The sequence below is a fragment of the Notamacropus eugenii genome, chromosome 4 (assembly GCF_028372415.1).
Source record: "Notamacropus eugenii isolate mMacEug1 chromosome 4, mMacEug1.pri_v2, whole genome shotgun sequence".
NCBI lineage: Eukaryota > Metazoa > Chordata > Mammalia > Diprotodontia > Macropodidae > Notamacropus > Notamacropus eugenii.
In genome coordinates, this window is record NC_092875.1 from 35841916 (window position 1) to 35869139 (window position 27224).

General features: G+C 37.3%; 1 protein-coding gene across 1 annotated transcript in view; it reads right to left on the reverse strand.

The window, feature by feature from the left end:
- Nucleotides 1-27224, reverse strand: part of RAD9B (RAD9 checkpoint clamp component B) — a 55116-nt gene that overhangs the window by 9043 nt on the left and 18849 nt on the right. The window contains 6 exon segments of the mRNA XM_072600479.1: nucleotides 6772-7015; nucleotides 7652-7774; nucleotides 8691-8755; nucleotides 8835-8941; nucleotides 17923-18029; nucleotides 24265-24364. Of these exon segments, the coding sequence (XP_072456580.1) occupies nucleotides 6772-7015; nucleotides 7652-7774; nucleotides 8691-8755; nucleotides 8835-8941; nucleotides 17923-18029; nucleotides 24265-24364 (746 nt within the window).

Consider the following 27224-nt stretch of genomic DNA (forward strand, 5'->3'; position numbering starts at 1 on the left):
GAAGTATAATCAGGATAACACAAGATCTAGCAGCTTCTACATTAAGGAATTGAAGGGCGTGGAATATCATATTCCAGAAGTCAAAGGAACTAGGTCTAAAACCAAGAATCACCTACCCAGCAAAACTGAGTATAATACTTCAGGGGAAAAAATGGTATTTCAATGAAATCAAGGACTTTCAAGCATTCTTGATGAAAAGACCAGAGCTGAAAAGAAAATTTGACTTTCAAACACAAGAATGAAGAGAAGCATGAAAAGGTAAACAGCAAAGAGAAGTCATAAGGGACTTACTAAAGTTGAACTGTTTACATTCCTACATGGAAAGACAATATTTGTAACTCTTGAAACTTTTCAGTATCTAGGTAGTTGGTGGGATTACCACACACACACACACATATACACACACACACACACACAGACAAAGAGCACAGAGTGAATTGAATAGGATGGGATCATATTTTAAAAAAATGAAATTAAGCAGTGAGAGAAATATATTAGGAGGAGAAAGGGAAAAATGGAATGGGGCAAATTATCTCTCATAAAAGAGGCAAGCAAAAGACTTTTTAGTGGAGGGAAAAAGAGGGGAGGTGAGAGAAAAACATGAAGTTTACTCTCATCACATTCGACTAAAAGAAGGAATAAAATGCATACTCATTTTGGTATGAAAACCTATCTTACAATACAGGAAACTGGGGGTGAAGGGGATAAGCAGGGTGGGGGGGATGATGGAAGGGAGGGCAGTGGGAGGAAGGAGCAATTTGAAGTCAACACTCTTGGGGAGGGACAGGATCAAAAGAGAATAGAAGCAATGGGGGGCAGGATAGGATGGAGGGAAATATAGTTAGTCTTACACAACATGACTATTATGGAAGTCATTTGCAAAACTACACAGATATGACCTATATTGAATTGCTTGCCTTCCCAAAGGGAATGGGTGAGGAGGGAGGGATGAAGACAAGTTGGAACTCAAAGTTTTAGGAACAACTGTCGAGTACTGTTCTTGCTACTAGGAAATAAGAAATACAGGTAATGGGGTATAGAAAGTTATCTGGCCCTACAGGACAAAAGAGAAGATAGGGACAAGGGAAGGGAGGGATGATAGAAGAGAGGGCAGATTGGTGATAGGGGCAATTAGAATGCTTGGTGTTTAGGGGTGGGGGGAGGGGACAAATGGGGAGAAAATTTGGAACCCAAAATTTTGTGAAAATGAATGTTAAAAGTTAAATAAATAAATTTTAAAAAATAAAATAAAATAAAATTTGAGAAGGAGTATGACAAGGCTGTATATTGTCACCTTATTTATTTGACTTATAAGCAGAGTACATCATATGAAATTTCAGGCTGAATGAATCAAAAGCCAGAATTAAGGTTGCCAGGAGAAATCTCAACAATCTCAGATATGCAAGCAATACCACTCTAAAGGCAAAAAGAAGAATTAAGAAGCCTCTTGATGGGGTGAAAGAAGACAGTGTCAAAGTTGGCTTGAAGCTTAACATTTTAATAATTGCTAAGATATTCATCCCATCACTTCCTAGAAAATAGAAGGAAAAGAAATAGAAGCAGTGTCACATTTTATATTCTTAAGCTCAAAAGACTTGCTTCTTGGTAGAAAAACTACAGCAAATCTGGACAGCATACTGAAAAGCAGAGATATCACTTTGTCAACAAAGGTCCATATAGTAACAACTATGGTTTTTCCAGTAGCAACATATGGTTGTGAGAATTGGACTATAAGAAAAACTGAGTGCCACAGAATTGACATTTTCAAAATGTAGTGCTAGAGAAGACTTGAGAGTCCCTTGGACACCAAGGAGATCAAATCAGTCAATACGTAAAAAAATTAATTCAGACTATTCACTGGAAAGTCAAATATTGTAGCTAAAGATTAAATACTTTGGCTACATAATGAGAAGTCAGGGCTCATTGGAAAAGACCCTGATGTTGGAAAAAGATTGAAGGTAAAAATAAAAGGGGATGACAAAGGATTTGATGAATAGACAGTATTATGGAAGCAACGAACATGATTGGAAAGACTTTGGGAGACAGTGTGTGTGTTCGTCCTTCGTTGCCAAAGAAGACCATGCCATCAGAGAAATAATGACATGACTTGCACTTGACTTTGTTTTGAATGAGGGAGGACTGTGCAGGTCACCAGCCTCACTTCTCTTCCAGAGACATCTGAATCCAGTGACCAGATATTTATCAGGATGACTGGAGATGACCCAGGATGAGGCAATTGGGGTTCAGTGACTTGCCCAAGGTCACACAGTGAGTGTCAAGTGTCTGAGGTGATGTTTGAGCTCAGGTCCTTCTGACTCCTGCACTGGTGCTCTATCCACTACACCACCTAGGTGCCCTGCTTTAGGAGACAGTGGAGGATAGAAGGGCCTGGAGTGTTATGGTCCATGGGTTCAGGAAGAGTTGGACAGCAATGAACAACAACATATTTTACACATCTGAAAGTGTGCATTATGGCTGATATTTTAGAGATGTTAATTATTTTAAATATGTTCTTTCTATAGAAACTAATTTCTATAGGCAGGATGTTGGCAAGTCTCTTGTCTTATTTGGTCATAGCCTTCTTGATATAAGTTGATCAACATTATTTGGGATTATTACAGTTGTTAATTTGTTCAGTTTTGTGAGGTTCAGATAGAAACGGTATGAGGAAAAACTGCTAACCTGCTATTATTTTTTTAATCCAATATTCTATGGACTATTAAAGAAGTAGATAAAGTAACTGCTTTTTTTGTAATTGAGTATTGGGATGTTAAGTTCATCTTCCGTAGACTCATTGAAAGCATGTTTGGGACTTCTCCAGTAGCAGGTACTTTGTCCTGTTTCTGCATGGTTTTAATATCTCCTACTAAGTCTCTATATTTTGAAAGCTTTCCATTCCATATAGTCTGAAGATTTTGAGATTTCTCGAATCTCAAAGTATCTATTTAAAATATCATTCTAAAGATTTTTTTATTGGCCAATATTACATCTGGAAGGTTGTGGGCAACAGTTCTGTTTGTAAGTATACTTCAGTGCCAGCATAGTTTATGGGTAGAATTCTCAAGAAGATTTTTGTATTTGTATTTGTAGTGTGTGGATGTGTCTCCTGGTAGTTTATAAAGATTAATGAGCTTCTGCTGTACCATTCTAGCTGCTTGACTGTCTCCTTCCTGGATCTGGTAAATGCCACATTTTGGCAGCATGTATGCTGTTCAGTAGCCACTGTTTCACAGCCTGACGTGCACTGATTGTTACTGTTGGTATGGAGATGCTGGCAAATGTGTCCCTTTTGTCCTGTGTTTACTCTCTTAGTTGCATCTGCAAATGCTCTTGGGATGAGCTGGCTTATTGAGTCTCATGACAAAATTTTCCCACACTCATTTTTTCCCTCTACTAGTCTTCACCGTTTGTAAGATGATGTTGCTCATAAGCTTTCGCACATCTTTTAAACGCCAGTGTTATAAAGATTGTACAAGAGGCCCCTGTTGTAAGATAGTCTTAGGTATGGATGTGGCCAGTAAAGTTACCACATAGTAGCCAGTCTGGTGGCAAGCATCCCTAAATGTATCAAGGCTGGTCCTCAGATATAAGAAGACACACAGTTTGTCACTGGGAGTTGTTTGAAGTTTTCCACAATGGTAAGATCTGTCAGAGCTTGTATTTTACTTGGCAAAATAGCCTTTTAAGTACTTGGATCAGTTTGATGCCACCATTAGACAACAGAAGAACACTGGTGATGCTGGCTATGAATCATTGAACACTTCAATCTCTACAGAATCAAAAGGGTAAAAAGTGTCTCAAATGTCTATACCCTTTGACCCAGAGACCTCATTGTGAGCCATATATGTAAAATAGGTAAAAAATATAATATATGCAAATATATTCACAGTAGCCCTTTTGTGGTAGCAAAAAACTGGAACTAGGGACCCATAAATTGAGAAATGGCTGAACAAATCTGAGCATTGAAGGTGGTGAAGTATTACTATACTACAGGAAACAAAAACAAAAACAAAAACAGAAAATCAGAGGTGCACATAAAGGCTTATATAAAATGATGCAGAGTGAAGTAGGTAGAACCAGGAAAACATTATGCACAGTAACTACAACACTGTAAATGGGAAGAACAGCAAGAAATAAAAAAGACCAAAATGAAGTTGGGTGCAGTTAAATTATTATGACTAAGCCAGGTCCTAGGGAAGAGCTGAGAACATGCATTTCCCTACCCTCCCTGCATTTCAGAGGTGGTGGATTGTTTAGTGAATTGATTTTTTTCTCTAAAAATCCCCCAAACTTTTACGTTAGAAAAAGCAAACCACATAACAAATATGTCTAGTCAAGAGAAGCCAATTCCTTCCTTGGCTGTGTCTAAAAATGTATCTTTCACTCTTCATTTTGAGTCCATCACCTCTCTGGCAGGAGGTGGGAATGTCCTTCAACTTTGGTCCTCCACATCATGTTTGTTATTTCACTGATGACAGTTTTAAACTCTTTTAAAGTTGGTTTTCTTTATAATGTCATCATATAAATTATCCTCTTGGTTCTTCTCACTTCACTCTGCATCAGTTCAGACATATGTCCCAAGTTTCTTTTGAAAATGTTCATTTCATCCATTCTTATGACACAATTACTCCATTACATTCATATGCCATATATTGTTTAGCCATTCCCCAATAGGAAAGTGCCCCTTTAGTTTCCAGTTTTTGCTACTCTGAAAAGACCTGCTATAAATATGTACATATAGGTCCTTCTCTTTCTTTGCTTTCTGGTAGATGCCTAGGATTATCATGCCTGGGTCAAAGGGCATGCACAGTTTAGTGACTTTTGCTTTTCAGTTGTTTTCCACAATAGTTGTACCAAGTCACAGTTCTACCAACAATGCATTCATGCTCCAGTTTTCCCCATAGCCCCTCCAATATTTGTTGTTTTCCTCATGTATCATCTTTGCCAGTTTGATGGCTGTGAGGTATTCTCTTATTTAATTTTTGTTATAAGGGATAACATGACTGGATCAGGGAAGGGGAAAATATCTAGTACAATCCCTTGCACATAATAGACAATTATTAAATGTTTGTTTTACTCATCCATTGATTGAATAAAATTATAAACCTACTGAAATGATTCTATTAAAATCTTCTAACCAAATAAGCAACAATCCAGAACTGACTTAGCTGGATGTCTTCTTGGCTGAAGTGGGGTGTGTGGGCGGGGGACCTCATGTAAACCTATAAAATGAGACATGCTCTAAATTTTTATAATTAACAATACAAGAATGCTTAACATTTCACTTATTCATATTTTAACCTACTTTTTGTCTTGCACAATAGTCAAAATAAGAGTATTCTGTTATGCTAAAATTGTGGTGAACAACATATAAAACCTGACTAATCTGGACTCCACTCTTGTGACATCTGACACTATTCAGGTTAGGTTGGGATGAAGTTTTCCTCCAAGGAAATTTTCAAGGAAAAATTAATTTACTTAAGAGAAGTAACCATAGAAGCTGACTTGGAATGGACTTATCTCTTGGTTAAAAATCTTTTTCTATAACACTGCTGACAAGAGGCCAACTAGGCTTCATTGGAAAGACTTTAGTGAGACAAAACACACTCACTACCACACATGGCAGTCCAAGTCCATTTTTCTTTGGACAGGTCTCATTACTAGGAAGTCCTCCCTTACATCAACTCTTATACCGGTTTCTCTATGGCAATCCTTCTCCTTCCAACCTGCCTTGTCCCTAGTTCTAACTCTAGGGTCAAGCAGAACAAGTTTAATCCTTCTTTGACCCTGCAATACCACAGCTAGGTTTGTATCTCAAAGAGATCAAAGAGAAAGGAAAAGGACCTATATGTACAAAAATATTTAGAGCAGTTCTTTTTAAAGTGACAAAGAATTGGAACTTGAAGAGATGTTTATCAACAGGGGACTAGCTGACCAAGTTGTAGCATATGATTGTGATAAATTATTATTGTGCTATTAGAAATGATGAGGGGGTGGTTCCACAAAATCATGGCAAGACCTATATGAACTGATGCAAAGTAAAGTGAGAAGACCTGGGAGATCACTGTATGTGTACAGTTGTAACGATCAACTGTGAAAGATTTGGCTACTCTGATCAATACGATGATTCAAGACAATTCCAAAGGACACTTAGGAAAAAGTGCTATCTAACTCCAGAAAGAAAGCTTATGAACTCTGAGTGCAAACTGAAGTATAATTTTCTCGCTTTTCTTTTTTCAAAAAAAAATTTTTGCAATATGTCTAATATGGAAATATGTCTAATATGGAAATATGTTGTACATACTTTCACACGTATAATTGATATATTGTTTTCCTTCTCACTGAGTGGGGGAGGGGTAGGAAGGAGGGAGAGAATCTTGAACTCAAATTTTAAAAAGAAAAGAATGTTAAAAATAAATAGGAAGAAATGGAACTCTGATCTCCTGACTCATAATTCAGGGTCCCTCCACTATTTTGCTGACTTCCCCTGAAATTCAGAACGTGCCCGAGCACCAAACACCTTCATCCCCACCCCATCCATTCCCTTTTCAGCTCCCTTTTGTGTGTTGTCTGCCCTCATAAGAATATAAGCTCTTTGATGGCAGGTTGTCTTTTTGCTTATTTTTGTAACCATAGCACTTAGCCCAATGCCCAGAACATAAGTGTTCTAATAAATGCTTCTTTTCTGCCTTGCTTTGGCCAGATAATTTTTTCCCCAAGCTTCTGAATGGAATTTTTTATTGAGATATGCCTCCAATAATTTCCCTTTACCTTATTATAGACTTGAGTCTTTGGTACCACTGCTCCCACGGCACTAAGGTAATTTTCTGTTGTGTCAGCGATGTGTGTGTCCAGCCTTTTCACTGCAGGAATACTAAAACTTTCTAATTCAGTGGCGTTGAACTGTCTCTCATTGTATGAGGGTCTCTTGGATGCTGCTTTGACTGTGGTCGACTCCTTCTCTATTTTTGTCAGATTGTTTTTAGTGTCTGACTTTGACTTTATCAGATCTGACCTGGGGTATTAAATAGGGATTAAATGAACCAGTTACTTGAGAATAAGTCCTATGAGATTGATAGAGAAAAACAAAGTGGCAATTAATAGCATTAGGTTTAATGACTATATTCATTCATTCCTAGTATGTTTTATACAAGAAATGATAAGTAACCAATTGTTGAATGCTAAGTATCAGGTAAGTTCTTTTTAAACTCTTCCAAAAGACAGACAGGTTTTCTATATAAATCAAACCGATTACATATATTGTGATATGGTATTGCAAAAAAGAGAAATATAATGGCTGTCCCTATATCTCTGAGGAGAGCCAAATGAAAGGAATTTGGGGACCTACTTGTGAAGCTTTAATCTTAAATGACTGAGGAAAAAATTGATACAAAACAGAAATGAATTTTGGATGACTGGCAAATGCCAGTCAGGCAAGCTGGTTGAAAATTTGGTAAAGGAGAGAATAGAATCTGATGCACTTAATTTCTCTTATGATTATGGCTAGTGGCTTACTAATCTTGCTACAGCTTTTCTTAGCTTGGAAAAGATTTCCAATTTATAAGGTGTATTTCATTTATTCACTAACTAAATGTCACTGATTATTTAAGAATTAGGATTTTTCCATCCTTTAGGAAGGAAATATCTTTACCTTTTCAGTGTTTGTGAAAAGCACAGTGAACTTGGAGAAGATCTCCCACTTTGAACATCAGCTAATGTAGCCAAAACAAAAGTGGCTTCCAAGACAATTTCATCAACGCTGAAAGCCACAGGTCTAGAAAAGTAAAATCACAGCATGAGGGATACTTGTATCTTCCCGTAAATCACAGAAATTAGCAGTACAGTGAGAGGTACTTAATTTTGGAATAGAAATAACCAAGCAGAAATATCTTTTTTCCATTCACAGGTAAAAGTATGCAATGTAAGATTTGCTTTAAAAATCCCATACAAGATGCTTTAGTTTTTTTTAAAGACTTTCAATGCATTTGAGTCATATGTACAGTTTCCTATCACTGTACCCATTTTATAAATTGTTTCACTTAAATACACTATAAAAAAATTACAGACATCTTTCATTGAATTAAAAAATGATACGCTGTGGTTTATTTTATTTTATTGTTGTTGATGTTGGTGCTATTTTGAGAGCTGGTCAGCTGGAAGTACAGTGGCCTCATCCCAATACAGATTAACTGAAGCTTCCATTTGCTCCATTTTTCTGAGAGGGGCTGGCTGACTCCTCCTGAGGAAGCTTGGTGGCCCTCCATTCCCAAGGGCTGACTATGCTGGTGCCAGACTTAACTTGCACATCCCATCAGTTTTAACACTACTACAGCTCAGAAATCCCAAACTCAAGCAATCCAGATCCAGCCTTAGCCTCCTCAGCATCAGTAAATACAGGAGTGTGCCACCAAAACCAGCGGCTATTCTATTTTATTCTAAAATAAAAATATAACTTTATAAGTGCTTAAGAATGATATTACACAGAGTTATCTTGTACAGGATAATCAGTGCTCTGTCAGCATAATGTAGCTTCCTGGTTAACTATTTTCAATGTGAGATTCTAGAAGTTTTTATCACAATATACATCAATTAATACATTATTTATTTAATGCATTATGGTTAGATATAATAAATTATAATTTGTTCATTAATTAATACATTGCTACTCAATAATATGATGAGTGACTTACTTTCCAGAAAGATCAAAATAAATAGACACAGGAGCAGTTATAACTTCTGAAAATGCCAGCAGTCCCTAAAAGAAAGAAAGTGGATTTCTATGAAATAGAAGTAAGAATTCTAAATTCTAGCATGAAAGAAGTATGAGTTTTTACCCTCAGTTCTTTAAGACAAAATGTTACTTCAGTGTCAACTCCAACTTGAAAGTATTCAAATTCATCAGGATCAAGATGCATTTCAGTGTACATAGACTTGGCAAAATCTGTTTAGATATGAGGAAAAGCAAGGATGAAAGAAGTCAGATGTATATTCTCTGGTTGCCAAAGCATCCTCAGGAACGTCTCTTGACCACTACTAAGTTTTACTTTGAAAAAAGCAATGTGATTGAAACTGTCACTCCAATATTAGTATTCAGTAAGTGGTGAGATTAGACTAATACCATACCCTTTATGGAATTCAGATAGAAAGCTATTTATAAACAGTGTTTTTCAAAAGTGTATACTTTCAATGCATTATGACTTTCTACTTCAAAGGATATTAAAGTGAGTCTTTCTTAATCTATGTTCGGCCTAGAGGCCGATGGACTACCCGAGCCTTCTTACCTGTCGTCCAGGTCTTCGGTGATCAGCGGGATTTACGTGTTGAGAGAAGAGACTTTCCAGAGTCGAACAAGGGTTAGGCTTTATTCAGGGTCTTAGTTACATGTGCAGGGTGAATTCTTCCTCAGGAGAGAGGAATCCTCCTCCTCCCAAGGGGCAAGGATCACACAGCAAGAGGATGGGAGCGGAAGAGGGGAGGGACCCTCCTCCCTCTAAGGGCCCCTCAGTGCAAAGAACACCTTCAGGCTTTCCTGTCCCTACTTAAGCTCTCCCAGACACATAGTTTGCACGTGAATACCGTGCCTGCTCTCAGCCCCTAGCTAGTCATCAACAGGTGTGCTCAGACCACAGGCCAGTCTCAAGGGTGGGATGCTCTCCCCAGCAAGTTTCCAACTGAGAAGAGGTGGAAATACACAAGATAGCCTGTGTTTCTCACCTCAATCCCCAGCTGTTCCCTGGGGGGCCTCATGAGAACGCTAAGATTTAGAGGTCCTCACTTTTACCTGCCTGAGACTGTCCTCATGAAACTGAGCTTACACCCTTAACAAATCTATTTCCCAATTATTTGTTTCATTGTAAGGATGGGGCTTGATTAAGTAAAGCATGTGAATGACCCCAGCCTACCTAAGATTAGGGATGCTGTACCTGAGACATTTATCATATGAAGAAACATCTTGATTGTTCACTAGGTGTGAACAAGCCCTGGATACCCCCACAGGTATGAGAGGATATCTGTTCAGATTGCCTGGGGGATTTAGGTAGCAAGAGGATGTAGGGCTGGACCTAGAAGGTGTAGGTTCAAATTCAGCCTCAGACATTTACATGCTGTGTGACTTTGGTCAAGTCACCTAACCACTGTATGCCTCAGTCTTCTTATCTGTAAAATGGAAATAATAATAGCACCTACTTCCCAGGGTTGTTGTGAGTCTCAAATGAGAATAGGTGCACAGTACTTAGCTTACATTAGCTTTAAACTTCGTGGCACAGGGTAAATGCTTTATAAATGTTAGTAGTTATTATTGTTATTTATTTCTCATGCCCTCTGTGGACTGTCATAAAGTCAGGAGCTAGCTGAGGGACCAAGAGATTGAAATGCATGGTAATGGAGAAGAAAGAGAGCCATCCCTGAAAAATTCCTTCTGTGGGAGGGAAGAAGAGCACAGAGCAGTCCCTGCATTTGCTTCCTCTCCCTCCAGCCTGGCCAGAAGAGGATGGTACAAGCTTGGAAAGATCAGGAGAAGTCTAGACTTTCCATTTTCTTATCAGCATAGATTCTAGCAGCATCCCTGAAACAGCTTCAGGTGGAGTTTGCATGGGGAGCCAAGGACAGGCTGGGAAGAAATTCCAGATAAGATACATTATAGAGGTGGAGCCAAGATGGCAGAATAGAAAGACGGACCTATAAAAGCTCTCCCCCACAGCCCATAAATACCTGTAAAAAATGACTAAAAAAATTCTAGAGCAGCAGGAGCCACAAAACGACAGAGTGAAAATTTCCAGCCCAAGACAGCCTGGAAGGCTGACAGGAAAGGTCTATTGCACCAGGCTCAGAGTGGAGAGCAGCCTAGCCTTGGCCGCATGCCGTGGCAGGGACAGGACTGGAGCAGGTCTCAGGGAGTGGAATCCCCAGCAGAAGCTGCGGTTCCCAGATTGCTCAACCCACAAATGCCAAAGACAGCTTCAAAGGTCAGTGAGAAAGCTCTTTCACCTGGGTGAGAAGGGAATATGGTCTGGCCCTGCCAACAGTAGCCACTGCAGCGGCAATGTCCATTTTTGCAGTCCTCTGCCTAAAGACCCTGGGGGAATTGAGATGCTGATCTGCATCTCAGCCCTAAGTGTCCTGGGGTGAGGAGGAGCACTTGATAGAGCTGAAGGCAGTTGTGGAGAGGGAATTTTACTCACAGATCCTGAACAAAAAACTTTTTAGTTACTCACAGACCAGTGCACAGAGCAGGAACTCCTCTCCCTTGATTGTGCCACCTTGGAGGAACTGAGAACTTGCAGGTCCCTAGAGTACACCCTTCTCTTGACAAAGGACTCAAAAGTCAAGTAACTGGCTGGAAAAATGCCCAAAACAGCAGAAAAAAATAAGACTATAGAAGGTTACATTCTTGGTGAACAGGTATTTTCTTCCATCCTTTCAGATGAGGAAGAACAATGCATACCATTAGAGGAACACATAAAAGTCAAGGTTTCTGCATCCAAAACCTCCAAAATAAATATGCAGTCATCTCAGGCCATTGAAGAGCTTAAAAAGGATTTTGAAAATCAAGTAAAAGAGGTGGAGGAAAAATTGGGAAGAGAAATGAGAGTGACGCAAGAAAATTATGAAAAGCAAGTCAACAGCTTGCTAAAGGAAACCCCAAAAAAATGTTGAAGAAAATAACACCTTTAAGGGGTGGAACCAAGATGGTGGAGTAGAAAGGTGCATATACTCTAGCACTTCCCCCACAGCCCATAAAATACCTGTAAAAAATTACTCTCAACAAATTCTAGAGCAGCAGAAGCCACAGAACGACAGACTGAAAGAGATTTCCAGCCAAAGGTAACCTGCAAGGCCAACAGGAAAGGTCTATACCACAGGACACTGAGTGGAGCAGAGCTCAGCCCTGACCATGTGGCACCAGGAGGAACAGGACCAGAACAGGCCTCTGGGGCAGAATCCCCAGCAGGAAGGATCTCAGATCCCTCAACCCACAAGCACCAAAGAAAGCTTCAAAGGTCAATGAGAGGGTTTTCCCAGCTGGGCAAGAGGGGAGCAGGGTCACTCCCCCACACTGGCCACAGGCAGCAGCAATGGCAGCAGCAGCGAGGCAGAAGTGCTGCATGGCAGTGGTGGAGTCCAGTGGCAGCTTCTATTGTGGGAACAGCTCAGCCCCTGGGGAAGTTGAGCAGCTCATCTGAATCTCAGCCCTGACTAGTACCCATGCCCCCACCTAAAACCCCTGGGGGAACTGAGCAGCTGATCTGAACTTTAGCCCTGAGCAAAAAGCCAATGAGGAGAAGGAGGCTTTAAAAAGCAGAATTAGCCAAATGGAAAAGTAGGTTCAAAAGCTCACTGAACAAAACAGTTCTTTAAAAAAGAGAGTGGAGCACAGGGAACATAATGACTACACAATAAACCAAGAAGTTACAAAACAAAACAAAACCAAAAGACTGAAAAAATAGAAGACAATGTAAAACATCTCATTGGAAAAACAATTGACCTGGAAAATAGAGCCAGGAGAGACAATTTAAAAATTATGGGACTACCTGAAAGTCATAATCAAAAAAAGAGCCTAGACATTATCTTTCATGAAATTATCAAGGAAAAATGCCCTGATAGTCTAGAATCAGAGGGCAAAATAAATATTGAAAGAATCCACTGATAACGTCCTAAAAGAGACCTGAAAAGAGAAACTCCTAGGAATATTGTGGCCAAATTTCAGAGTTCCCAGGTCAAGGAGAAAATAATGCAAGCAGCTAGAAGAAACAATTTGAGTATTGTGGAAATACAGTCAGGATAACACAGGATCTGGCAGCTTCTACATTAAGGGATCAAAGAGCTTGGAATAGGATATTCCAGAAGTCAAAGGAACTGGGATTAAAACCAAGAATCACCTACTCAGCAAAACTGAGTATAATACTTCAAGGGAAAAAATGGTAATTCAATGAAATAGAGGACTTTCAAGCATTCTTGATGAAAAGACCATAAAATTTGAGTTTCAAACACAAAAATAAACAAGCATGAAAAGGTAAACAGGAAACAGAAATCATAAAGGACTTTCTAAAGCTGAACTTGTTTACATTCCTACATGGAAAGATAATATTTGTAACTCTTGAGACTTTTCTCAGTATTTGGGTAGGTGGAGGGATTATACACACACACACACACACACACACACACAGAATACAGGTTGAGTTGAATCAGAAGAGATATCCATAAATAAATAAAATTAAGGGATGAGAGAGGAAAATATTGGGAGCAGAAAGGGAGAAATGGAATGGGGCAGACTATCACTCATAAAAGAGATAAGAAAAATATTTTTCAATGGAGGAGAAAAGGGAGGAGGTAATAGGGGAAAAGTGAAGCTTATTCTCTTCACATATGGCTTAAGGTGGGAATAACATGCTCACTAAATTTGGTATGAAAATCTATCTTACACTACAGGAAAGTAGGGGAGAAGGGGACAAGTGGGGTGTGGGGGATGATAGAAGGGAAGGCAAATGGGAGAAGGGAGTAACAAGAAACAAACACTTTTGGGAAGAGACAAGGTCAAATGAGAGAATTTCTATTTTCTCATTAAAGCCAAGAATCACCTACCCAGCAAAACTGGATATAATACTTCAGGAGAAAAAAATGGTCATTCAGTGAAATAATAGGACTTTCAAACATTCTTGATGAAAAGACCAGAGCTGAATAGAAGATTTGACTTTCAATCACAAGAATCAAGAGAAGCATGAAAAGGTAAATAGGAAATAGAAATCATAAAGGACTTTCTAAAGCTGAACTGTTTACATTCCTACATGGAAAGATAATATTTGTAACTCTTGAAACTTTTCTCAGTATTTGGGTAGTTGGAGGGATTATACACACATATATATATAGACAGAGGGCACAGGAAGGGATGATATCAAAAAAATAAAATTAAGGGGTGAGAGAGGGATATATGGGGAAGAGAAAGGGAGAAATGGAATGGGGCAAACTATCTCTCATAAAAGAGGCAAGATAACACTTTTTCAATGGAGGGGAAAAAGGGGGAAGTGAGAGGGAAAAAGTGAAGCTTATTTTCATCACATTTGGCTTAAGGAGGGAATAACATGCACATTCAATTTGATATGAAAATCCATTTTACACTACAGGAAAGTAGGGGTGAAGGGAATAAATGGGGCAGGGTATGATAGAAGGGAGCGCAAATGGGAGGAGGGAGTAATTACAAGTAAACACTTTTGGGGAGGGACAAGGTCAAAAGAGAGAATAGAATAAATGGGGGACAGGATAGGATGGAGAGAAATATAGTTAGTCTTACGCAACATGACTATTATGGAAGTCTTTTGCAAAACAACACAAATATAGCCTATATTGAATTTCTTGCCTTCTCAGTGGTGATGGGTGGGGAGGGAGAAAGGGAGAGAAGTTGGAATTCAAAGTATTGGAAATGAATGTTGAGAATTGTTTTGGCATGCAACTGGGAAATAAGAAATACAGGTAATGGGGTATAGAAATCTGTCTTGCCCTACAAGAAAAGAGAGAAGATGGGGATAAGGGAAGGGAGGAGTATGATAGAAGGGAGGGCAGATTGGGGGAAGGTGCAATCAGAATGCATGGTGTTTTGGAGTAGGGGGAGGGGAGAGATGGGAAGAAAATTTGGAACTCAAAATTTTGTGGAAATGAATTTTGAAAACTAAAAATAAATAACTAAACATTTAAAAAAAGATACACCATAGTTAAGGAGAACAGCTTGAGAATTCTAACAAAAGGACTTCCAAGAATTGGGAACTGCCTACTGTACCACATGTGCTCATTAAGCTTGAGCCCACTTTGCCCTGAACTCTGTACTGATGATAGAATCACAGACTTTTGAGGGGAATATTTGTACCAGCCCTATCAACAGTATTATTTTAGTAAATATCCCTTTCTAAAAGTTGAGTAAATCTCACTGACCAATTAATATCAACTAATACTTACATAGGAAGTACACTAGCAGGAACTACATTAGAAAGATACCCTAGAATCCTGAAGGCCCAAAGACCCATGTTCTGGGGACCTGAATTGTGAATGAGGAGAGTCAGGAGAATAAATCCAGGCCTCATATATGTTTATATTTTTGTATAAAAAAATTCATCAAATGAAAGATAATGGTATAGTCAGTGCTGATTTGTAAGACATAAGACTAGCTAGTTTTAATTAGGAGGATAAAAGACTACCAAAAAAATATGTTGAAAGAAGCACTGGATTTGGATTTTCATTCTGGCCTTACTATGTACTATAAAACCTTGGGCAAATCAGCTAACCTCCCTGAGCCTTTTCTCTTCTCTGTAAAATGGGAGGGTAGAACTAAATTCAATAAAGACCTAATATAGGCAAAGTACTGTTTAGATGCTCTGTAAGTTCCTTTCTAGTTCTGTGAATCTGATTTTGTGAACTATACAAAATATTCAAATGCCCTTTCCCCGTAAAGGAAACTAACTCAGTGTGAATTCTGCTCTGCATTGTAAACATTGGATTTAAATTGTACAAGCCACATTTACTTTGAGATATCCTGTATAATTCCATCTTGTGAAAATGAAATTGTTACTTCGAACATAATTGTTCTTTTCTAAGTTGATCTAAGAAGAACTAAATCCTTATAAGAGAATACTTTTTTAAATAAAGGTATGGTTTTAATTTGTGCTTTCTAGACCTTAGATAAGCTAGGAAAGTTTAGACAAAATAACAATTACGTGTATTCAAATTCTAAACCATCCCTCCTCCACAAGTATTTTAGAAGAGGCTATCTTATGCTTTTGATTGCCAAAATAATCTTGAGCAGAGAAAAACCATGCCCCCTCCCCCACATACACCTCCAAATAACCCAGTAATGCAAGGGATCAGTACTTGGTCCTATAAATGGAGCCTGTTTCAGAATCAAGTTTCATTTTTACATGCCTACAACAAACAAGGATGTACAAAACCCAAGTTCAATCCCAAAATCTCATACCGTGCGATGTTGTACAAATCACTCTACTACAAGGTAAAATTCCTTTGTTTATAATCAGAGAGTTGGACTAGATGAGCCCAAGGTACTTTCCAGGTGTAAAATTCTATGACCTATGATAAAAGCAATGTAAAATTACATTTTAAAATCCCTATTTGACCTGAACTTGCACTGACTATCCATTAACGGCCAGTTAGATTTTTTGGGGAGTTAGCAACATTTTTACTATTCTATAAAAATGTCAGAATCACAGTTTATAATTCTAAATGAATGGTTTTTTTACTTGAATGAGAACCCTACATAACAAGTAGAGCTGTGAGTTCTTTTTGTAATGGCAAAGAGCTGGAACCTTGGGGAATGCCCATTGATTGAGGAATGGCTGAACCAATTGTGGTATTTGAATGTAGTAGAATATTACTGTGCTGAAAGAAATGAAGGAAGATAGTTTTTAAGACATTTGGCAAAACTTGTGTGGACTGATAAAGTGAAATGAGCAGAACCAGGAAAATGATTCATACAATAATATCAACATTACCAAAATGAATAATTTTAAAAGATCCAAGAACTTTGATCCATACAATGATCAATTATAATTCCTGAAGACCAGTGACAATGAATGCTACCCACTTCCTGAAAGAAAGATGATTTGATTAAATATGAAAAATGAGAAATTCATTTTTCAATATGGGAATTTATCTTGCTTGACTATAATTACTAGCTGCAAGTTGTAATTACTAATTCTGTTTTCTTTTTCTTTTCTTTTCCTTCTAGGGAAGGGCAGCGTGGAGGAGGGAAAATTAAATGTCTGATAATTGAAAATTAAATTAAATTAAAAAAAGAGGTGGACTTTCAAGATATATTTTTTTTAACACAAACAGTAAGGACTTGTGTTATTCTCCATAGTCAAGAAGCAGTGTGGGACAATGAAAAAAGCTACTAGATTTGGAGTCAGAGGAACTGTGTTTAAGCCCACAGGCCTGAGGCCCAAGGCATGCAGGTCATAGGCAAGACTCTTATTCTCTCTAAGCCTCGATTCTCTCTTTTCTAAAGTGAGAGACTGGTTTAGACCAGGAGCCTGGGTTCCTTTTAGCTCTACATCTGTGATTCCATGATGTTTGGGTCAAAGGCTAAGCTAAAGAAATGACACAGCAGGCGGGGCACAAACCCTCGATCCTTACGCTGTTTTTGTGAGCAATGCCAGGCATTCAGGTCCTAACTGGCTGCACTGGGGCCTATTCCAAAGTGGCCTCATGCAAATGAAAGCAGTACATTTGCCAGCTTGGTATTCATCTTCCCACCCTCCCTATCACTACCAAAAAAAGGCACTGAATCTGATCCAACCATCTGAAGCCCTGGTTCTGCGAGTTTCTCATTTTAAAACAAATATAGTTTCTTCCTTTGTGCTTGTTCTTTTCTTTGGTCAAGGAGCTTAAATCTAGCTGTTGTGCTGAAAAGATGCTGGCACATGTTCTTGATAGCTCCAAACCCCTGATTCTATTACACTGTCTTTAAGCTCCTCTATCCCATTAGCAAACCTTTTGGGATACATGCTTTTATGTACTTTCATTTTTTTTCCTTTCCCTTCCATCTAGAAAGTGCACCCCACTTATACCTTGGCCAAAATTTTTTTCTTAAAAAAAAAATGGGAATTGAAAACTTAATTTCATTTGCATAAAATACCTTTATCTGGACTATAAAAGTAAAAGAAAACATACTGAATCTTTCCCCACTACTGGCAAAGTCATTACTACTGCATTTGTTTCCTTTCCAGTAACCCAAGATCAACTTAAAAGTAGCGCCCAATTTAAGTTCCAATTTGGATGAATCTATCTACCTTCCCTTTCCAAAAATCTTCATTTGATTTGCATATGTTAATTATTTTAAAAACTCTGAATCTATATGTATAATTTCTAATTGGCTTAATCTCAAAATTATCTACAAAAGCATTATTAAAAGGTACTTCTTACCTATTTCATCCTCAATATAGCTCTTAAAGCAAACTTTTACTGGTGTCACAGCTAAAGTAATTTCTTCTTGACTCAATGGAAAATGAATCATTATATCAGCCAACAACCTAAGAACAGTGAACCATATTAAAGTTAATTGGAAAACAAACAAAAACAAATTACATCACCAACTGTTAATTCAATCCTTACCTCACAATATGGGCTGTAATGGTTCAGATTTTTAAATTTTCATGCAACAAAAGAATGACTGTGAATTATCTTCTTCATATTTGAATATTTTATTGTATATTTCAAAAAATTATATTCTTCATGGGAAACCACAAAAACAACAAAATGTCATTAATTAAAATATTTTAAACCCACAGCAGCCTTAATAAAGCAGCAGAATAAAATATCATGAAAAGAGTTAATCACACATATAACTGAATTTTAAAACTACTGATCTTGTACTGCCTCCTGAAGATGACTAGTGTGGTGTGGCATCACAGGGGCTTAGACTGAAAATATGAACTCTTTTGTGTTCTAGTGCAATCTTTCCTGTAATCCTTGGCAAAGCAGGGTTGGGCATCTCTCTAAGTTCCTTTTCCAAAATCCTAAAATCTTGGGATAATATTAAATATATTTATATTTGGCATGTGTGTTCCCATTTTTGTATCACTTTCCCAGAAATCTCATTCCATTCTTGACAACATCATTAAAGATTTTATCTAGTATAAATACACAAGGCTTTATCTTTACTCTAACCTACTTTAGAGCTCTTGTCCTCAACAATCCCCTGAATCACTGTGCATTGACTTGTCCATATTTTGTAGATGCCTATTTGTGTACATGATGTTTTCCCACCACGTACAGTAAGCTTCTGTAGAACACAAGACTTTTTCCTCTTTGTGTCCCTAACACTTAGCATAGTGCTTGGCACATTGGAGGAATTTAATATAAGCTTATTGAATGAATAGATGAAATATCCAAGAGGAAAAAAATTCTAGTCATTTCTCTATGAAATAGATTAGTTGGCTATTTCTTTACATGCTCGGCAGAAGAAGGAAGTAAAAGGGAATTCTTTTTTTTTTAATTTTTTTATTCATTTTGAACTTAAGTGCAAAAAGACCAAAAAAAGAGTTTCACACAGTTGTTGTTTATCCTGGGTTCTCAAAGAGTCCCAATGACATCAGGAAGGTTGACTTGCAAATGAACTGAATTTAAGTGAGGCAGGGCTGTACAATGTCACCAGCCTCACTCTCTCCTCCAGAGCTATCTGGGTTCAGTGGCAACATACAGATCAGAACAACTGGAAATGGCCCCAGAGGCAGTGGGAAGACCTTGGCCCAGGTCTCAGTTTGTCTGAGACAATGCCCATTCAAAAATTAAGGATAGGTAAGAAATGAGGCAAAAAGTGGTCTCTTTTACCTAGTCAAAAAAAAGTCAATCATTCAACGTTGTTCTTAGGGCAATATTTCTGTTATTATTTACACTGTTCTCTTGGTATTTCTTGTTTCACTTTTCATTACTTCATGCTAGTCTTTCCATGTTTTTCTAAAATCCACCAGCTCATCATTTCCTGTAGCACAGTAGTATTCCATCACAATCATATGCCACAATTTGTTTAGCCATTCCCCAAATGAAAGGCATCTATCATTTTAGCCAGTCTAATAAATGTAAGATGATATGTCAAAGTTGTTTTAATTTGCATTTCTGTAATCAATTATGATTTATAGCATGTTTTCATATGGCTATATATAGTTTTGATTTCTTCACCGAAAAAGTCTTTGTTTATATCCTTTGACTATCATTTGGGGAATGACTCATATTCTTATAAATTTGACAAAGTTCTTTATATATCTGAGAAATGAAACCTTTATCTGAGAGACTATAAAGATGTTTTCCCCAATTTTCTGCTTTCCTTTTAATCTTGGCTACATTGGTTTTCTTTGTACAAAATCCTTTTAATTTAATGTAATTGAAAATATCTACTTTACACCGCACAATGCTTTTTATCTCTCTTGTTTATACATTAATTGTTCTCCTATCCATAAGTCTATATGTTGATATGTTCCATACTTTTTATTTTCTTGTATCTCCCTTTATATCTATGTTGTGTATTCATTTTGACCTTGTCTTCGTAAGTGTTTTAAGATAATGTTCTATGTTCAGTGAATTCTTATTCCCAAAACTTGAATATTTATATTTGTCAGGTTGCTGTCACAAGATTGATATAATCATCTACTACTGTATTTTGTATGTCTACTCTGTTCCAACAATCTACCTATTTCTTAGTTGGTACCAGATAGTTTTGATGATAATTACTCCCTTATAATATAGTTTAAAATCTGGTATTGCTAGAGCTTCTTCCTTTACATTTTTTCATTAGTTTCATTGAAATTCTTGGTCTTTTGTTCTTCCAAATGAATTTTCTTATTTTTTCTAAGTTGGTAAAATAATTTCTGGTAATATAATTGGGATGACATTGAATAAATAAAGTGAAACTGACATTTTTTATTATGTTGCTTTTGACTACCTATGAACAATTAATATTTCTCCAATTATTTACATCTGATTTTATTTGTATTAAAAGTTTTTTAAGTCTGTTCCTGTAGTTCTTGGGTCTGTTTAGACAGAGTATATTCCCAGGCATTTTATACTATCTATAATTATTTTAAAAAACAGTATCTCTTACTATCTCTTCTGGTTGGTGACATATAAAAATGCTCATGATTTATGTGGGTTTATTTTATATCTTACTACTGTGTTGAAATTAATTTTTTAGCTAGCTGAATCTTTAGGATATGTCCAAATATATCATCATACCATCTACAAAAAATAGTTTATTACCCTATTTTTCATTCTCATTCCTTTAATTTCATTTTCTTCTCTTATTGCTATTGCTAGTATTTCTAAAACAACATTGGTTAATATTGGTGACACATAGTGTAGTTTTTCTGTTTATCTATTTTAATTAAATCTATTTTAACTTCAATTTTGTCTGAGATCATGGTTGCTATGCCTTTTTTTCACATTTGTGGAAGCATAATAAATTCTATTCCAGCCCTTTATTTTAACTCTGTATCTTTCATTTTTAATTGTGTTTCTTGTAAACAACATATTGATTCTAATTTTTAATCCATTCTGTCATCTATTTCCCTTTTATAGGTGAATTCACCCCATTCACATTCAAAGTTATAATTATTAGTTGTATTTCCCTCCATTTATTAAACCCTATTTGCCCTATCCCTCCTCAAACATCTAATTTACTCCTAACCATAACCTTAATCCCAACCTTATCCTCTCCCCCTATCCTTCTAATTGTTAATCTACACAACCTTTCAGAAAGTCTCTCCCTTATCCTGTCCTCTCACTCTCATTTCTTTATAAATTTATAATACTTTTATACCTTTCTAAATATATATGTTGTTCCCTCTTTAACTCAGATGTGATGAGAGTAAGGTTCTAGCACTACCAGCCCTCCACCCCCACTGGTTTCCTCTGTGTCAGTCTTTCCTTTCATGTCTCATTTGCATGAGATAATTGCTCTCTTTTACCTCTCTCTACCTAGTTTTATTTTTTAGAATCCCTCCATCATACTCAGTTCAGCCCAAGCCTTTCTTTCAAACTACCCAAGTAATGATGACAGTCTGAAGAGTCCTGAAAACATTTTCACACATAAGCAAATTGTCTGACCTTATTGAGTCCCTTTAATGTTTACCTTTATGTTTCTCCTGGATCTTATATGTCTAATTTTCCAGAGAGTTCTGGTCTTTTTGTTACAAATACCTGAAAGTCTTTCAGTTCATTAAATATCCATTTTGTTTCTGTTCAGGATGACACAGTTATCTATCCCTTCCGTGTTGTAACTTTCTCCTTCAGGGTTTTGATATATCCTGGATTGGCATGAGAAACTAAATGGGAACTTTGGGAGAGTTTTGCAGAAGATATAAACAATACAAGAAGGCCAGCAGACAACACAGAGCCTATGATCAAATACTTAACCCAAATTTTATAATAAGATACTGTAAATACTCCACAAAAGAAAAAAATCAGATTTCTCTGGTACTAAGGGAGGGTCAAAAATTTTTATGTGGATTTTTCAGATTTGGGGGGCACTGCACCCCTAACACCAGTAATGTGGAAGGGATAACTGTACTCAACTTTGGTAGGTAGCTTTTGGTCACAACCCCAGCTCTTTTTCTTTTTGAAATATAGTATTCCAAGACCTATGGTCTTTTAATGCAGAAGCTGCTAGATCTTGTGTGATACCAATTGTAGCTCCCCAGTATTTAAATTGCTTTTTTTTCCCTTGCTGCTTGTAATATTTTCTCCTTAACCTGGAAGCTCTGAAACTTGATTATGATATTCCCAGAATCTCCTTCAGGTGATAATTGGTGGATTTTTTTTTCTGTTTCTACTTTATGCTCTTGTTCTAGAACTTCATGGCAATTTTCCTTAATAATTTCTTGTAATACTTCCTCAAGGTTCTTTTTTTTTTTATGTAACTTTCAGGTAGTCCAATAATGCTTATATTGTCTCTCCTTGATCTTTTCTCCAGATCAGTTGTTTTTCTGATGAGGTGTTTCACATTCTCTTCTATTTTTCCATTCTCTTGATTTTATTTTGTTATTTCTTGGTGTCTTATAATGTCATTTTTACCCCTTGCCTAATTCTACTTTTCAAGGAGTTATTTTCTTTCTTAAGTTTTAGGATGTCTTTTTCCAATTGTATAATTTTCTTAAAAACAATTTTCTTGATCTTCTTGCTCTGACTTCTCCTCCCCCTGCAATTTTTCCTCTATTTCTCTTATTTGATTTTTGAAGTCTTTTTTACGTTCTTCTAAGAATTCTTTTTGGGTTTGTGACCATTTGACATCTTAGAAGTAGGATTGTTTTTTTTTAAACTTCACAGTCTTCCTCTGAAAATGACTCCATAGTAGCTCTCTGTGCTTGGGTTCTTTCTTTTTTGCTTACTCATTTTTATTTTGTTTTATTTGACTTTTAGCAGCTTTATTATTGTAATCAGGGTGAAGAATAGCCTCAGGTCCTTCTTACTGTTATTTTTTGAGCTCTGCTATGAACCCAACCTTGGACACTCATCTCTACCACTAAGCCATGACTAGGGCCCCCAGCTACACAGTCCTGCAAATGTTCTTGCTCTCTGTGGTCCCTCCTGGGGCTGCAAAGTTCAGTTTTCACTTCTGCCCCAGAACTGAAAGTAGGAACTTCACTCTTCTGCAAGTGCCCACAGCCCAATGGGAACCATTAGGGTTCCCAACCCTCTGCCACCATGCTCACCAGTCATGTACTTGCTATAACCAGGGACAGCTCTGGTTAGCACAGCTGACTCTGGCATCCCATGACAGCAGAGGGGTCTTCAATCTTTCCCTACTCAGACGTCCACACCCCACACTGTCCAAGGTAGAAGTTCCTCAGGCTTTAGGGCTGTCTGCCTCCCTGACACCTCTTGAATCAACTTCCTGCAGGGATCATTGTTGGCTGATTCAATGAGTCTGCTTGGAGGCGTCTGCACTTCACTCAGGCCAAACCTCTATCCGTGGAAGTTGGTTCTTTCTTGGGGTCTTTTCAGGTTGTCTTAGGAGGAAAACTGCTTTACCTCGACTTTTGTTTATTTCTACTGCTTTATGTTGCCTCTACGACGATGTTCTGTCTTTTCTTGTGGAGGAAATTTGGAGAACCAAAAGTTTTCTGACCTACACCACCATCTTCCCAGAATCCTTTCCCCAGTAATTCATTTTTAACGATTGACTTTTTAACTGAAAAATTTGATGTAGATTCGTAGAATCACAGAAGTTAAAAATAAAGTAACCTCAGTAGAATTTAGTCCAACTCATACCTCAAAAATAATCCTATGTTGAAACCAAATTTGCAACAGAAAACTAAGATACTCTGAGATTAAGCATTTCTCCCAAAATCATATGACAAATGTGATTTTTAAAAATCTACTTAATTAAATCCAAAGAGTTGTGTGTGGTTAGGTTTCAAGTAAAGGGAATGTTTTATTAAAAAGTTCTTCCCCTATTAGGGGGAAATTAAACATTCTGTACAAAACCACACAGATGAGATAACTTTTAAGATACTTTCTAGCAAAAGGTTGAGGAATTCTACAATTAGGTAGCTTTTACTTTAAATTTATTCTTCTTAAGGTGTATTCCTCAAATCCTCTTGCTCTGATGTCTCTTAGCTATTTACTATAACCTCAAAAACTGTAACAGACTTGGAAACTATAGGTCATGAATATTTAATCTGGGACCAAAGTTCTTTCAGTATTTGAGAGTGAAAAATGAAGAGGCAGAGGCAGATAGAGACCAAGACTGAGAGATATAGACAGAATAATTACCTTGACTGAACCTTCAATATATTAGGACACATATTCTTTGCAAAAACAGCTTGTAAAGGCTCAGACTCTTGAAAAGACAGATAATGAGTTTTTATAATACCTACAAAAGAGCACAAAGTAATCACTTAACATTTTGAAGTTCCAAATGAATGTGTACATGATAATTAACTTACAGGAGTTGCTTAAAGGCAAAATGAGGATTAGACACCAATACACAGCAAAGTATATGGTACAGAGTAAACATTTACTAAATATTTATTTATGACTGAACAACTTCCAAGATCCCTTCTAGCTCTGAATCCTATGACCCTTTGAATAACTGGTAGAAGCACTGGGAAGAACAAAAATAACAGATGGACAAGTTGGTGTTACCCTCCAGTGGTCCTTGCTTGATACTCATTGAGAGCTAAAAAACATTCAAAGAGCCTGAGGAAGGGCTCCAGCCTTCCGGCCAGGTTGAAGTGCCCTAATGAGGCCACACAAAAAGGACATGAACAAAAATGATGTGAGAACAAGACTCACAGATAGGCTGTAATCAACACCACAGGAAGGAATCACCCCACATTGATGAAATCGCAGATCCATCAGCTTCAAAGAGAGTACATTTAAAAAAAAAAAATCCAAAATAGAGTCTACCTTAAGAGGCAACATGGTAGAGTGAATAAAGAACTAGCCTCATTGTCAAGAATACCTGAGGTCAATTCCTGCTTGTGAGATGCACGCGCACACACACACACACACACACACACACACACACATATCTACACACATATATACGTCTAATGTAGCTAGTACATATATATGTATATGTGGTGTTCAGGGAAGACTAGCACCTCTGGTATGAGGGCTTACTGAGTTCTTTGCAGGGCTTCTTAATCCACCTTTGGTATCTACCTTCATCCAACTATCACCTGTGGCTCCAAGAAACTGTAGCACAGGAAAGTAGGATCCTTTGGTAGGACAGCAGTGAAAAGGCAGGGACTCTTCCAAACTCCCCACCAAACAACTTTAAGATAAGGCCTCAAAACCAATTCTAGAGTGGCAGAACCAACAAAAGAATGGAGTGAAACAATTTTCCAACCCAAGACAACTTAGAAGGATGGCAGAAAGGTCTGTCACATTGGAATGAGAGTGAGAGTCCACAGTCTAGTGCAGGCAATGCCCAGGAAAGGCAAGCAAGAAACAGGCCTTGGGGACAATTGAATCAGTGATGGCAGCTTCTAGGGCTTTCATCCCAAACACAGTAAAGAGGTTGGACAACTGGTCACAAGATTATAGGGGTCTTTTTACTGGCACTGGGTACAGGATTCTGTTTTATTGCTCATTTGTGGACCTGGGTTGAAGTCCTGGGTCACAGTCCTAGGAAAAAAAAGAGCTTGTGGCAAAGGGGAGCACACCAGAACTTGTGGCAAGGGAGCAGGGAACCTGGTCACAGTTTCATGGCAGAAAAGCTTGTGATAGCTCATAGACCAGGGCACAGGCCAGAATTGTAGTAAACACATCTCTCCTCAGATCATAACACCTTGCAAGAAGTGAAAAGTTACAGAACCCTAGAAGTGGCTCTGAAAATAGCTGCACAAAAACCTGAAGCTAGGGACAGTACCCTCCTCCATCCTAGGAGCAAAGCCCAACTTTAACATCAAGTTAAAAGTCAAAAAATGGGCTGGAAAAATAGCAAAAAAGGAAGACCCTAATCATAGAAAGTTACTATAACAAAAAAGATCAAAGCACAAACTCAGAAGAAGACAACAAAGTCAAAACTATTCCATCCAAAGCTTCAAAGAAAAACGTGAATTGGTTTTAGGCACAAAAATAATTCTTAGAAGAGCACAAAAAGGATTTTAAAAATCAAGTAAGACAGGTGAAAGAAAAACTGGGGAAAGTAATGCAAGAAAATCATGAAAAAAGTAAATACCATAGTAAAGAAGGCATAAAACAATACTGAAAAAAATACCACCTTAAAAAAACAGAATAGGCCAAATGGTAAAAGAGATACAAAAACCCACTGACAAGAAGAACTCCATAAAATGCAGAATTGGCCAAATGGAAGAGGTTAAAAAAAAAAAGCTAACTGAAGAAAATAATTCCTTAAAAATTAGAATTGAGTAAGGAAACAATAAAACAAAATGAAAAGAAGGAAAAAAATAGAAGAAAATGTGAACTATCTCATCAGAAAAAATAACTGATATAGAAAATAGACCAAGAAGAGATAATTTAATAATTATTAGACTACCTAAAAGCCATAATAAAAAAGGAGTCTAGACATCATCTTTCAAGAAATTATCAAGGAAAAATTCCCTGATATTCTAGAACCAGAGGGTAAAATAGAAATTCAAAGAATTCACTGATCCACCTCCTGAGATCCAAAATGAAAACTCCCAGGAATATTAAGATATCAGGATAATAGCAGAAGTAGCAGCTTCTACATTAAAGTATTAAAGGGATTGGAATATTATATTTGGGAGGGCAAAAGAGCAAGGATTACAATCAAGAATCACCTACCCAGCAAAACTGAGAGGGAAAATGGATATACAGTGAAAGTGAGGACTTTCATGCATTCCTGATGAAAAGATCAGAGCTGAATAAAAAAAATTTGACTTTCAAATGCAAAACATAAGAGAAGCATATAAAGGTAATCAGGAAAGATAAATCATAAGGGATTCAATAAAGTTAAACTGTTTACATTCCTACATGGGAAGATGATACTTGTAATTCCTAATAAGTCTCATATTGTCAAGATACTTAGGAGTATACAGAAGGCACAGATGTGAGTTGAATGTGTGATATCTACAAAAATAAAATGGAGTGAGAAAGAGGAATACACTGGGAGAAAGTGGAGATATAATGCGGTAAATTATCTCCCATAAAAGAGGTATGAAAGAGCTTTCACAGTGGAGGGGAAAATGGAATGAATCTTACTCTCATCAGAATTGGCTCAAAGAGGGAATAACATAGACACT